At 38.5% G+C, this 11,599-nt stretch overlaps 2 protein-coding genes across 2 annotated transcripts in view; both read right to left on the minus strand.

Moving 5' to 3' along the window:
• Positions 1-1,468, minus strand: part of copg2 (COPI coat complex subunit gamma 2) — a 39,773-nt gene extending 38,305 nt beyond the window's left edge. The window contains exon 1 of the mRNA XM_055653379.1: positions 863-1,468. Within this exon, the coding sequence (XP_055509354.1) occupies positions 863-896 (34 nt within the window). The 5' untranslated portion in view covers positions 897-1,468. The remainder of the gene's footprint in view (positions 1-862) is intronic.
• Positions 1,469-10,872: 9,404 nt separating this feature from the next.
• ucn3l (urocortin 3, like) lies at positions 10,873-11,310 on the minus strand. The gene has a single exon (XM_055653602.1). The coding sequence runs from the start codon at positions 11,308-11,310 to the stop codon at positions 10,873-10,875; it is 438 nt and encodes a 145-aa protein (XP_055509577.1).
• Positions 11,311-11,599: the final 289 nt, after the last annotated feature.

An 11,599-nucleotide genomic window follows, 5' to 3' on the forward strand; every position in this document is an offset into this window, starting at 1 on the left:
TATGGCCAGGGCCTTTGTAATCTTGTCTCTTTCTTCTCTCAACAAACCGAGGATGCATCCCATCTGGATCAGGTTATTTATCAACCTTAAGGACAGCCTGCCTTTCTAGTAATTACTCTTTACTAAGTTTTAACTCATCTATAAGTTCAGCTACATCTTGGTTTGCTGAGATTTCAGTAGCATCTTCTTCCTTAGAATGTTTCTATGTCATCGAGGACTGTATAGTTTCTACCTGAAATACAATACTACCAAGGTAATCAATCGAGAGAGAGGTGAGGATGTGGTTGAGAAATAAAATCAGTAACCACACTCATTTACCCCCACGTCTCAATCCGCAGATTATACATTATACACAGAAATCTTTATAATTGAGATGAGCATGTTTAATGCTGGCAGTTTTTTTTTGTAGGAAAGAACTGCAGATGCTGGTTTAAATCAAAGGTAGACACAAAAAGCTGGAGTAACTCAGCAGTATCTCTGGAGAGAAGGAGTGGGTGACATTTGGGTCGAGACCCTTCTTCAGACCAAAGATGCTTCAGACTCAGTGGGTCAGTGTCCGGCTCGGATCTGAAACTATCCCCACAGACTCTGCCTGACCCGCTGGGTGTTGCTCAGTCCTCCTACCCTTCTCGTTCACACGTGAAGCTGGTGAACTGCTACCATCACAGCTGGTGGTGAGCAAGCTATAGGATCTTTGGTGGTGAGCAGGCAATCGTCGGCCCCGCCCGCCGCCTAACAGCGAGGGGGAGGGAGGCGGCAGCAAGCGATGGGGCCTACGGTCTGACTGCACCGCCCGGACATCCCCAGGCCGCCTTGAATCAAAACCCGCTGGCAATCGTGACTCAAAAGCGTCGCCACTGACCCGTCTCCTCGTTTTTCTTGTCGAATTTCTTCATAACTTCGCACAGAAACAGACGAAGCTACTGTGAGGCCCGTCGCCAGGGAGACGGCACCCGACCACACCCTCCCTCCCTCGACTCGGCTGTTGCAGCCGCGTCCGCCCCTCACCCAGGGACGATTGACGAGGCTGGGACAAGGCCACTCTGCCCCTTCCACCAACCGGTACCTCACTATCAGATGTAAGGAATAGTGACTGGAGTAGTGAGAGGTTAAAGATGGGACACCTCAGCCAGCTGGTCCACAGAGGTACTGAGTGCAAACTCAGGCAACTTGAGCCCGTTCCTCATTTGAACCAAATCATATCTAATATAAGACCTCAATTCTATTTTTTTCTTTGCTGCTCCCTGATTCTTTAAAAATTTAGAAGTCTATCCATCTTAGTTTTGCACTGAGCCCTTCCAAATTAAGAATTCCAAGGATTCACGTCCTCTGAATGTATATTTTTTATTTCAGTCCACAATGAGCTTTAATTGACTTTAAGCCTGCTCTAGTCATGCGAGCCACCCTCCTTTGTGTCCATCCAGTCAAGCCTTCTCGGAACTTTGCATGTTTCAATTGTAATTATCTTATTGTATTGTATTGTATTGTATATCTTTATTGTCATTTCCTGAGTATTCGCATACCCAGAGGAAACAAAAAAACGTTGCTCAACCAGTGTCCATTCAGTGTGCATGAAAAGTAAATAGAAATAAAAAATACATGTCTTCTTAAAGCAGGTGGGAGACCTCAGAATGGAGTAGTGAGAGGTTAAAGATGGGACACCTCTGCCAGCTGGTCCACAGAGGTACTGAGGATGTGGCCGGAGGCTCCATCTGGGCCAGTTGCTTTCTGTTGATTCATTCTCAGGAAGGCTGATGTTCAGTCGGCTATCGTTTAGTTTAGTTGAGAGATACAGCACGGAAACAGGCCATTTGGCCCACCGACCAGCGATCCCCGCACATTAACACCATCCTACTACTGGGGACAATTTGCACATACGCCTGACCAAGTCACATAACCTACATACCTGTACATCTTTGGAGTGTGGGAGGACACCGAAATAAACCATTGGTCCGGGTTTTAACTCACTATAAATTATTTTCCTTCAACTGATTATTTAAGTCCCCTTTAAAATACATTAACTCTATTTCCCAGATTATAACTACTCTGCACAAAAAAGATTTTCCAAATCTCCCCATTGTATTTTTTTGTGCTCCATGAATATCTGATTCCCAGCAAAACCTAGCTTCAAACGTTTATCTTAATCCCTTTTGAAAGTGTAATTGAACATGCTTCTGCTTTCTTTTCAGTGCATTCACAATCATAACAATTTTCATTAAAAAATCTCTGATTCATTCAAAACCTTTTATGATTTCCAACATATCAATGAAAGCTCTTAATCATCTACTGTGAAGAGTTCTTCAGATCTGTATAGTTGCAATTTAGTAAACCCCCCCTACATCCTCTCTAAGCCTTTGACATTCCTCAACAACAATAACTTGCAATTATATCGCTTATTTACTGGAGTAAATCATCTTAACCTACTTGACAGGAATGTTAGCCGCTGTTATCTCCTCTCAAGCTGACAGCATACATGATTTCACCGCTTACACTGTAAATGCTTTAATGTTGCCTGTCAGCCAGCCAGCTCTGTACAAATTGAAGGTATCTGAGTACGTATCTGCTGAAGGTTGTCCTTCATCTGCTGCTTCTGGCACTGAAAATTTGTAGGTTTCCACTGACCTTGCAGTAGAATCAGAGAACTACATTGGCACAACAGAACCAGCATAGCCACATGGAACATATGTCCTGAGAGTATGTACAGCAGTGAAAGCTGATGGTTCCATTTTTTTTGTGTTGACTGAATGTTAATTTGGTTTGGTCATCTCCATCAAATGAGGTTAAGCAGATACTGAAATGATTAACAACCGGGAATGGCAATGGAATGATAATTTTTTTGATTTATTTTGTTTACTTATGGATGCGAATATGTGACAGCACAGCAATCTGTGACTATCTGTAATTGTCCTTGAATGATACCTTGGTTAAAAACTAGGTCAGCAACAGTAAAGCTCCTTGACCATAAACAATAAATCTATTAGCATCTCCATATTAATACACACCAATGATATTTTCAGTTATCATTCTTGGTATAGCTTTAGACTCTTTCTTAGTTGATATATCACCATCTCCAAAACCCATAACCTCTACCACCCAGAAAGGTGTAAACCTGTAGCTACTGATTACTGTTTAGATTTTTTTCTTAAGAATATATGTTCTCTAATGAACACATGGATGCACTGCAAAAACCAGCAATTTTTGCATGAACTCCATGATAAATTTAATAAATCTTCCCAAAGAAGATATTGCCAATAAAAGGAAATTTTATTCTGAATTGCAAAGGTAAGTGCATCTGCTCTTAATATAAGATTTGTTCATCTCATCATCTCTTCCCATATCTTGAATTTTGAACAGAAAATCAATTTAATAAATCTACTTTCGGGGTGAAAAACTTGCCCATTTGGACACAAATTTCATAAAGGAAAACAAGCTTGAAAATGATATCTGAAAGGTTCCCACTGGAAATGCTGTCTGTCCATTCTCTCTACAGATGCTGCTTAACCTGCTGAGTTCATCCTTTGTTTTTTTGCTTGCAGAAAATTAAATCATTTGCTAAGTCTGAAAATAAAGTCCCAGATCATGTCACTTTAAGCGTATTTCTTCACTCACTTCTGCACACTCAGATAAATTCTAGATTATTGGAAATTAAGTTGGCCTGTGACTTTTTGTTTTTTCTGATCTATCTAAATGGTTGACTACAATCAGTTGAATTATCATGGTGCATTAATTCAAATTGATTTGGAATTACAGTATTATTAGGTCTTGTCAAGGCCACTTCAAGAGCTCTTTGTATTGGAAAATGGACCTTTATGTTTACATTTTTACATAACAGTAATGACAAGCGATTTTTATTTTGTTGGCACAATAACATAACTTCTAGCTAGCTCAACTGTGATATTTACTCCTGCAAGTAGATCAGCCGAAAGTAGAAGCAGTAAACCTGTAGAAAGTAGAAGCTATAGGGTTGAGACCACTATCCTAGTATGCAGATATGCTGAGTTTTTTTGAGGAATGCGTCTATTAGAATGGCAGAGGAATGGGGTGTTAAGAACAGATTCAGAAGGGAGAGAAGCAGAAATGGAAACTAATTTGGAAAATTAGTGAGAGAGTCAGGAAGGCAGGAAAATAGGGGTAGAAAAATATATAAGAAATATGTCTGGCTGTATATTTATATCTAAATGCAAGGCTTACAATGAGTAAAGCAGATGAGCTGAAGGCACAGATAGACATGCCGAAATATGACATTTTTGCTAATACTGAAAAACCCTATAGTGGAGTTCAGGTTTTTTTTCAGTTTAGGCAGAGATCAGATACAAAATAAGAGTGTTTGGTAATATAAGTAAAGGAAGCAGTCATTGCTATAACAAGGACTGATAAGAAACATCAAATGAGTATATGTGGATTGAACTAATCACACTTGGAAGTTAACAATAAACTACTGAAGAACAAGGAAGTGCAAGTTTGTAGGCACATTTCTGACATGTAAAAGCACCGTTATCAGAGGGGATTTTAATTCCCTAACATTAGTTGTGATATAGTCGTGTTAAACAAATAGAGAGCACATAATTCATAAATTGCACTGAGGAATACATTGTTGGTCAATAAGATTGGGGTGGTGGTGTGGTATTGTGCCTCAGTTGCAAATGTACAAATTCACAGAGAGAAGCAAAAAAAAGATTGCAAGATGTAGTTACATAAAGCTTTTGATTCAATTGAATAAAAAATGTAGCGGGCTGGCTGAAGCTGACAAATAAAACTGTTCAGTCTGCATAAGAGTAGTTGTTGAACAATCATCTTTTTGTGTTATTAAACAGACTTTCCTTTTGTAAACTATGATCATATTTTGTTGATATGATCCTTAATACCTCCTTTTTGTACAATTCCAGACAGCTGCTGATAATTAATAGTTATTTCTACCATATTTAAATGGCTGATAGTCGTACTCCTGTGTAATAGTGTGAGGTTGAAATGATCTCACTTTCTATTTCTATACTTTCTATATGATCTCACTGTCATATGTGTTCGGCACGGACTAGAAGGGTCGAGATGGCCTGTTTCCGTGCTGTAATTGTTATATGGTTATATGAATGCAGCAAATGGTGGGCAGAATATTTACTAGGACTGTAATTTTGCTCTTCTAATTCATAAAAAGGGGGTGTTTTACTTTTCTTTCACAAAGTAGTCTCCAGATCATTGATGATTTATACAGTTACTCTTAAGACATATCTTTCCTTTTTTCATGTTGTATTCAATGCAGCCAAAAGTTATCCATGGTGACTTAATGTTGTTTAATTAGACTGTTAGATATCCTTTCAACTTCAGTACATCCACGGGTATTTGTATGGAATATATTGAAGGATCAGTGGTCTGGATATTAAGGTGTCCTGTTTGATGCCCATACTAGGCTGGGATCCCTGGGATGGCGGGACTGTCATATGAGGAACGATTGAAAAGACTAGGCTTGTATTCACTGGAGTTTAGAAGGATGAGGGGGATCTTATAGAAACATATAAAATTATAAAAGGACTGGACAAGCTAGATGCAGGAAAAATGTTCCCAATGTTGGGCGAGTCCAGAACCAGGGGCCACAGTCTTAGAATAAAGGGGAGGTCATTTAAGACTGAGGTGAGAAAAAACTTTTTCACCCAGAGAGCTGTGAATTTATGGAATTCCCTGCCACAGAGGGCAGTAGAGGCCAAGTCACTGGATGGATTTAAGAGAGAGTTAGGTAGAGCTCTAGGGGCTAGTGGAGTTAAGGGATATGGGGAGAAGGCATGCACAGGTTTTTGATAGGGGACGATCAGCCATGATCACAATGAATGGTGGTGCTGGCTTGAAGGGCCGAAGGGCCGAATGGCCTCCTCCTGCACCTATTTTCTATGTTTCTATGTTAGGCAATCCATTTTTTGTTGTGGTCTGACAAAACTAAGTAGATTGGTTGGTCTTTTCAGAGGACAGTGAACAGTACTCTAAATGCATTTTCCAGACTGGGGGAGTATTTTGTGTAATTCATGCTCAAACGGGATATTACAATAATCTGATAATTTCATAGTCCCCATTTCCAAACATTTTAAAAAAATAATCCTTATTTTAATTAACTGAAATTAAATTCCCCAGTGCCCATGGTGTGATTGATGTGTAGATCTCCGATAATTAGCAGGTCTCTGTATCATTGGTCCGATAACGTAATCGTTAGGTTACCGTTCCCCTTTGAGAACTTAGAGTACTGGGTGTCTTATGCATATATTCCTTAAAAAAGGAAAAATATTATCTTGTAAAATTCTACTGCCAAAATACAGCAAATATAATTGCAAATCTGGTTTCGTTTTAGTTTGAATGACCTTTTTTATATGCTGTTTTAAGTTCCTGTATTAGTCCCCCATGGTCTACATGGTGTTCACGCGAGCTGGATAATTGGCTCTATAATTGGCTTGGTGAAAGGAAACCTAGGGTTGTGGTGAAAGGATGTTTTGAAGATTAGAAGTTTGTGTCTAGTGGTGTATCACGGGGACCAGTGGTGGGATCTTTGCTATTTGTGATATACACTGTATCAATGACTTGGATGTGAAATGACGAGGTTTGTAGATGACACAGAACTAGGGGAGTTGTGCAATAGTAAAGAAGGTTGTCTAAGTCTGCAGAGAATCATAGATCAACTAAAAAGCTTGATGGAATGTTGGCGGTTGGAATTTAATCCCAACTAGTGCAAGGCAATGAATTTTGGAAGGTATAGTAGACAATAGGCCCTTCGAGCCAGCACCGCCATTCAGTGTGATCATGGCTGATCATCCCCAATCAGTACCCCGTTCCTGCCTTCTCTCCATATCCCCTGACTCCACTATTTTTAAGAGCCATGTCTAGCTCTCTCTGGAAAGCATCCAGAGAACCTGCCTCCACCGCCCCCTGAGGCAGAGAATTCCACAGATTCACCATTCTCTGTGAGAAAAAGTATTTCCTCGTCTCCATTCTAAATGGCTTACTCCTTATTCTTAAACTGTGGCTCCTGGTTCTGGACTCCCCCAACATGGGAACATGTTTCCTGCCTCTAGCGTGTCCAAACCCTTACCAATCTTATATGTTTCAATGAGATACCCTCTCATCCTAAACCAGAGTGTACAAGCCCAGCTTCTCCATTCTCTCAGCATACGACAGTCCCGCCATCCCGGGAATTAAACTTGTAAACCTATGCTGCACTCCCTCAATAGCAAGGATGTCCTTCATCAAATTAGGAAGTAAGGAAATGTTTTAATGTATTGCCTTTCACAGGCCGATACGTCAAAGTTCTACACAGCCAACAATTCTTTTTTGTTTTATTTCACTGTTGTAACATAGCAAACAGCAAGATCCGATAAATTAAAATGTCCTATTGACCAGATACTAATTTAGCCTATTACCAGGATTTCAAGATGGTTAATGTGAGAGCAGGTGTGGCGAAAGACTTCAGTAACAGTGCAGCCATTAGCAGATACAAGGTATATTCACTTGTGGTACTGTGACTGGAAGAGAGCAAGGCAAGCAAAAGTGGTAAAGCTTGAACGTGCTGGCATGGTCACACTAATCTGCCTTTCTTTCAAATGTGGCACACAACCAGGTGGCTCCGTACGATGGCAGCCTCGCCAGCAGTCTGTCTCATCCTTTTCTTCTTTTGTTGTTTTAAGTTGTTAAATGTATGTTGGAGTGTTGCTTTAATTTTATGTAATTATGTAGGGGGTGGGGAAAACGTTTTAAAATCTCAAAAACAGAGATGCAACTTTTTCTGTATCACATCTCCATCCGCACTGCGGCCTAACATCGTGGAGTTGGCGGTCCCTTTGCTGGGGATCTACTTCGGGAGATCCAACCGCTGGAGCCTGTGGACTTAACATCGTGGAGATTATGATCGCTTTATCAGGGATCGGCTTTCGGTGCTCCACGGGATCCTGCGGACAACATCCGATTGCATGTGCTTTGGTCCCCGGCTGCGGGAGCTTCGATTGCCCCGACTGCGGAAGGTTCGACTGCCCCGACCACGGGAGAAAAGGAGGGAAGAAGATAATACGTTATTGCCTTCCGTCACAGTGCGCTGTGGTGGATGTTTATGTCCATTTTTATATAGTTGTGTTTCTTGCTGCTTTTTTGGTATGACTGTATGGCAAATCAAATTCTTTGTATGTTTTTACATTCTTGGCTTATAAATTAATTACAATCACAATTAATAACCCATCATAAATTACTGAATAGGAATTAAAGACCAGATCCAAAGACTAGATCCTTTGTTATGCTGTACTTCCTTTGGGCAGTAATTGTATCGCTATTCTATTGGAGAATAAAAAAGTGTATATTCTGGTTGTATTAGTGAGAATATTTGTAAGTGAATTCTCTTTAGGTATGAATACAAAATCCCACATATTGTCTGAAATTTCATTAAAAAAAAACTTGATATTAGACCATTTTTGTTTGCAACATAGTTATTGCTATGCCTAATTCCAAATTTATTTGAATTTAAATTTACAGCTATTCATTTATTATCACATCAACAAAGGAGGTTGGAACGTCAAAAGCAAATCACTTTCTACAACTGCAACAGGTTTTACATAGGCAAATTGTGTTGAGTACATACAATAAAATTGCTTATTCACAGCTTAGAAGTAACAGATGAATTGGCAATCAATCATAGATCTCACTTTACAATCAATTAAATAGAAATGTTATCTACCATCAGCAGGTACACATTTCACTTCATTGTTTTATCTTCAACTTCAAACACGTGAAATAATATTTAATAAGCAACAGCAGCAGCATACAATTTACTAGAATCTATTAACAATCCAGAGATAAAAATTCAGAGAGGGATAACCTGCCTCACTGGTGACATGAAGTATTCTTAATCGTAGAGTTCACTGACTCATTATCAAAAATAATAAATTTTCCCAGTTCTTGTTACTGGATTAGCTCAGTTCGACACATGGAGAGGGAAAATATATCAAGGTAAAGCCATTATTCAAGAGATCCACACCAGTTTTTACTACACCATTCCTGTAAAACAACAATCATGGACTGCTGTTGCCTTTTAGCAAAAAATAACCTATATGGTAGGCTAATCAAGAAGGTTAGATGTTGGTGAGACCACATTTGGGATATTGTGTCCAGTTCTGGTCTCTACTTTAGAAAATATGTAATGGAGCTGGAAGCAGTGCAATAAAACATTCACCAAAAAGTTACCAGGACTCGAGGGCTTGAATTATAATGAGAGACTGGATAGACTAGGGCTTTTTTGTTTGGAGTGTAGGAGTTGAGGAGCTGTGGAGACAGGCTCAATGACGATGTTTGTATAGGTTTATGTACAGAATACGTTTAGAGGGAAATGGGCCAAAAGCAGGCAAATGGGACTAACTCAGTTATAAAACATAGTCAGAATGGGCAAGCTGGGCCAAAGTGTCTGTTTTGTACTGCATGACTCCACAATTTGAGTCACGCACTTAATGCAGAGGAAACCATTATCATCATGACAGATGAATAAGAATAATTGAGGTGGTTGTTCTCAACCCAAGAGCACATTTGGAAAATAGTGATTAATTTCAGAACTGAGTAAACTAATTAAATCAAAATAATATGGCACATGTAAACTAAAGGTAAAATGATTAACAATTTAAGTATTTGTCTATGTGATAGAAATATAATCAAATGAGAGGAATTGCATCAAATTCACATTGTTTTTTCTCCTGGCTTTGCAATCAGCACTAGGTATTTCACATCACAAGAAAAACGACATTTCCTGCTTTTAGCTAATAAACAAGACTTGAAGCAGTTGACTAAATGCCCTGTTGACTAGGATATAACAAATGGCACTTGAAGATTGGGAGTGATGAAATAGAGAAGGGAAAGCAGGTGAACAATATTCTTGATAATGTTATACTATTTTCCTTCTTAAAGGCTGTGAATAGTTTCTTATACAAGGAGTATGGAAGAACGACAGCTTCACTAGATGTTTAAAGCATGATTTTACTTCCCATCAAACTGTGAGGAATTGCACAGACTTTACTACAGCTAAATAATGTAATTAACCCTTTTGCAGCTGAGGAAATTCTCGACCCAGGGCTTAACAGCATGTCTTGTGTCGAATGTTGCAAAGAAGCAAATTGAAGGAATAGATGTTTCTCTAATTTATATATATTTTTATCATGCATGCTTATAAATGGGTAGATGTAGTGCATGCTACAAGCACATATAATACACGGATACATTAAAAATAATAATATTTCTCTTACATTTCTTGCTAATTGTTTTATCCAAAAATGTAAAAAAACACCGTTGGAGCTTGCCTCCAGTTACTACAGAGTCTTGTGTAGATTAATTGATTGAAATTGATAATTATGATTAAAAAAACACAATTTTCTTCATAACATTAGACCATGATGGATGTAGCAAATAACTAGGTGGACTTTTCTTTTTTTGCAGGGGAACACATTGCATGGGTCAAAGTTGTACCACACCACCAGAATAATGTTAATGACACCATTTTCCAATTCATTAGGGCCGAGTAAATGTCCTTTAACCATACAACAAATTAATGACTTTTATTAAGTAACAAAATAAAACGTGTTGCATCTATAAAATCAACACTTTCATTTTCTAACACAGTGCATCATAGGATTAACTATGTCGGAATGGTACAAATCCCTTACCAAGGACTTATTGGATCCAAATGTTGTTAATATTCCTCATGTAACAAACCTCTTAACTACCATTCTACATTTTTGAATTATCTGCTGATTTACAAAAGGAATATCTATCAATTAGATTTTTAGTGCTAACAGATTTTAGTTATAAGCATGCAGCTGCAGTTTCATGCTGACAATGAAATATCTTAATACTTGAATAAGTACAAATCTACTATCTTCGACCAATTTTTGCCATCAGACGAGCATTAGCTGCTGCCTTTGCCCTCATGTTTTTAACCTTTGCAATATTTAAAAGAATATTGAGAATGTTTGTTGGTACATCGAGAGACAAGGTGAATTTGGTTCGACGATTGCTCCTTGCTGTATTCTGGTACATTTTTCTTTTTAATTGTGTTCGGGTGAGATATTTATAGCGCGAAAATGGCAATGTCCTCTTCTCTTTTTCTTCAACAAACGAAGATCTGTCATTTGGTAGGTAGGTGGTGTCTTTGTCCTTTGAGGAGTTTTCAGGAGGTTCTTCTTTCACTGCTTCAGAGAGCAGCTCGTTGTCGCAGGAATAGCTTTTGTTCAATTTGTACACTCCATTGCCAAAACCTGTTCTTGCAGTGCAGCATACCATTAACAGCAACACAAGTTTGGTGAAAGACATCATTTCTTTCCTGTTTTAAAAACATAAATCAAATTAATTGGATCAGTTCTGATGAAAAATCAACCAGAAATGTTATTTCTGTTCCTCTCCATAACTACTACATTGCCTGTTGAATATTTCAGGCATTTTCTGTTTTTAACTCAGATCAGTTACAACTCAGGAACAAGTCATATTTCGAATCTTAAAGTAAAAGATTACATCTGCAATTAATATTGATTAGGAATACTAATTTAACTGAAAATTATTCATCCATATAATTGGGAATATTAACTTAATACGTACCACCTCT

Source organism: Leucoraja erinacea, chromosome 22 (genome assembly GCF_028641065.1).
Source record: "Leucoraja erinacea ecotype New England chromosome 22, Leri_hhj_1, whole genome shotgun sequence".
Classification (NCBI taxonomy): domain Eukaryota; kingdom Metazoa; phylum Chordata; class Chondrichthyes; order Rajiformes; family Rajidae; genus Leucoraja; species Leucoraja erinaceus.

Excerpts from the sequence above, each read along its gene's own strand:
- ucn3l (XM_055653602.1), bottom strand. The coding sequence starts at position 11,310 with ATGTCTTTCACCAAACTTGTGTTGCTGTTAATGGTATGCTGCACTGCA.